The sequence below is a fragment of the Mauremys mutica genome, chromosome 1 (genome assembly GCF_020497125.1).
Source record: "Mauremys mutica isolate MM-2020 ecotype Southern chromosome 1, ASM2049712v1, whole genome shotgun sequence".
In the NCBI taxonomy this organism is placed as follows: Eukaryota; Metazoa; Chordata; order Testudines; family Geoemydidae; genus Mauremys; species Mauremys mutica.
The window spans coordinates 134249365-134251997 of record NC_059072.1 but is presented as its reverse complement, the minus strand read 5'-3'; the positions used below and the strand labels follow the sequence as shown (position 1 = coordinate 134251997).

The 2633-nt window shown below is 53.9% G+C and overlaps 1 protein-coding gene across 1 annotated transcript; it reads left to right on the top strand.

The window, feature by feature from the left end:
• Positions 1 to 1901, top strand: LOC123343448 (potassium voltage-gated channel subfamily A member 5-like). The gene has a single exon (XM_044978585.1). The coding sequence runs from the start codon at positions 1 to 3 to the stop codon at positions 1870 to 1872; it is 1872 nt and encodes a 623-aa protein (XP_044834520.1). The 3' UTR covers positions 1873 to 1901.
• Positions 1902 to 2633: the final 732 nt, after the last annotated feature.

The window sequence follows — 2633 nt, the reverse complement described above, 5'->3', positions numbered from 1 at the left end:
ATGGAGATCGCGCTGGTGACTTTGGAGAACGGAGGCGCCACGGCCATCGGGGGAGGGGGCGAGGATGCTGGAGGCGGCCGGGCGCGGCGGCGGGGGGACCTGCTCCACATCCCCAACTCCGCCGCCGCCCCCGCTTGGCTGAACGACTGCAGCGGCTCCCCGGAGCAGGAGCAGCCGCGGGCAGGCAGCGGCGGCTGCAGAAGCAGGAGCGACAGCACCGGCAGCACCAGCCGGAGGGTGCCCGCTCCCCGGGGCGCCTCGCCGCCGCCTGCTCCCCCCCAGCCGTCGCGCCCCTACCCAGGAGGGGGCGAGGAGGAGGCGATGGTGCTGCCGGAGGAAGGCGGGCACCGCTTGGGCATGGCCATGGCCGCGGCGGCCGAGGAGGAGGAGGAGAGCCAGCGCGCCCTGCACCACCAGCGGGTGCTGATCAACATCTCCGGGCTGCGCTTCGAGACGCAGCTGGGCACCCTCAACCAGTTCCCGGACACGCTGCTGGGCGACCCGGACAAGCGCATGCGGTACTTCGACCCGCTGCGCAACGAGTACTTCTTCGATCGGAACCGGCCCAGCTTCGACGGGATCCTCTACTTCTACCAGTCCGGGGGCAAGCTGCGCCGGCCGGTCAACGTCTCCATCGACGTCTTCGCCGACGAGATCCGCTTCTACCAGCTGGGCGAGGAGGCCATGGAGCGGTTCCGGGAGGACGAGGGCTTCATCAAGGAGGAGGAGAAGCCCCTGCCCCGCAACGAGTTCCAGCGCCAGGTGTGGCTCATCTTCGAGTACCCGGAGAGCTCCAGCTCCGCCCGGGGCATCGCCATCGTCTCGGTGCTGGTGATCCTCATCTCCATCATCACCTTCTGCCTGGAGACCCTGCCCGAGTTCCGGGACGAGAGGGAGCTGCAGGCCCCCCAGCCCCCGCACGGGGCAGCCCTGAACGGCACCGGCGGGGAGGCCCCCCCGATGCAGCCCCCCAGCAGCCTGTCCGACCCCTTCTTCATCATCGAGACCACCTGCGTGATTTGGTTCACCTTCGAGCTGCTGGTGCGCTTCTTCGCCTGCCCCAGCAAGCCCGAGTTCTCCAGGAACATCATGAACATCATCGACATCGTGGCCATCATCCCCTACTTCATCACCCTGGGCACCGAGCTGGCTCAGGAGCAACAGGAGCCAGGGGCCCCCAGCACCGCCAGTAACAACAACGGGGGCCAGCAGCAAGCCATGTCCCTGGCCATCCTCAGGGTCATCCGCCTGGTCAGGGTCTTCAGGATCTTCAAGCTCTCCAGACACTCCAAGGGGCTGCAGATCCTGGGGCAGACTTTGAAAGCCAGCATGCGGGAGCTGGGGCTTCTCATCTTCTTCCTTTTCATCGGGGTGATCCTCTTCTCCAGCGCCGTGTACTTTGCCGAGGCGGACGACCCAGACTCCCATTTCTCTAGCATCCCCGACGCTTTCTGGTGGGCGGTGGTTACTATGACCACAGTGGGCTATGGGGACATGAGACCTGTCACCGTAGGGGGCAAGATCGTGGGCTCCTTGTGTGCTATCGCTGGCGTGCTGACCATAGCACTGCCCGTACCCGTCATCGTGTCCAACTTCAACTACTTCTACCACCGAGGAACTGACAACGAAGAGCAGGCTATTCTCAAGGAGGAACCCAGCAGCGCTCAGGGCAGCTCAGCTGGGGGGGAGCTGAAGAGAAGTCGCAGTAAAAACTCTCTGAACAAATCTGTTGTGCACTTGGAAAACAGTGAGGGAATCAACAATGGCACTGGATCCTTAGAGAAAACCAATATCAAAGCTAAAAGCAACCTAGATCTTAGAAAATCCCTCTATGCACTCTGTCTGGACACCAATAGGGAAACAGACCTGTAAAGAAGGGAATGAATTTGGGTTCTGAGGTACAGCAGGATTTATTGATGTTGGAAATTATATATATATGTAGATATATATATATATAATTTTTTGTATCACTTAGACAGTATTTTAAGTCAGCCTATATTTTATAATTGAACAGATCTCCAGGAGTACATGTTTTTATGTTCTTTTTTCCAGGACACAAAGGGTCACCTATTTTTAAAATAGACTAAGAATAAGCTACACTCCATGGTGCAGGAGCTGGTAAATTATTACAGTGCAAACTGGTGTTATTTGTAGACACTTACTTTAGCAAACTGTGATTTTAAATGGGTCATTTGTAACTAATTCACTTGCTCAAAGTTTAGTATTAAAAGATTGGGAGGGGAGTTGTGTATGGAGGATGAATGGATATTTTTTGTACGGTAGTTTCAAACTGAAATTATTCCAATATATTTTATATATGTGTAATTGTATTTAAGAATGAATGGGGTATTTATTTTCCTGTGAAACATGACTTCATTAAAGCACTAGAAACATTAGCTAAGAAACACTTTCAGATTTCTCCCTTGTGATCAGTACAGATCTGGTTAACTAGTATGTGAAGTGAATTTGGCGCTTTTAACCCTATAGCAGAAAACTTTTGTTTTGTTGTTGAGAAAATGTTCGTTTTTTGTGAGCCTTAAATTATTAAATATTGTAGATATATTTCTTTATAAGTACTTTTATTAACAATCTTACTGTTTCAGAATTTCTAATAATTCAGCCCTGTGCTTTAA

Excerpts from the sequence above, each read along its gene's own strand:
- LOC123343448 (XM_044978585.1), top strand. The coding sequence starts at position 1 with ATGGAGATCGCGCTGGTGACTTTGGAGAACGGAGGCGCCACGGCCATC.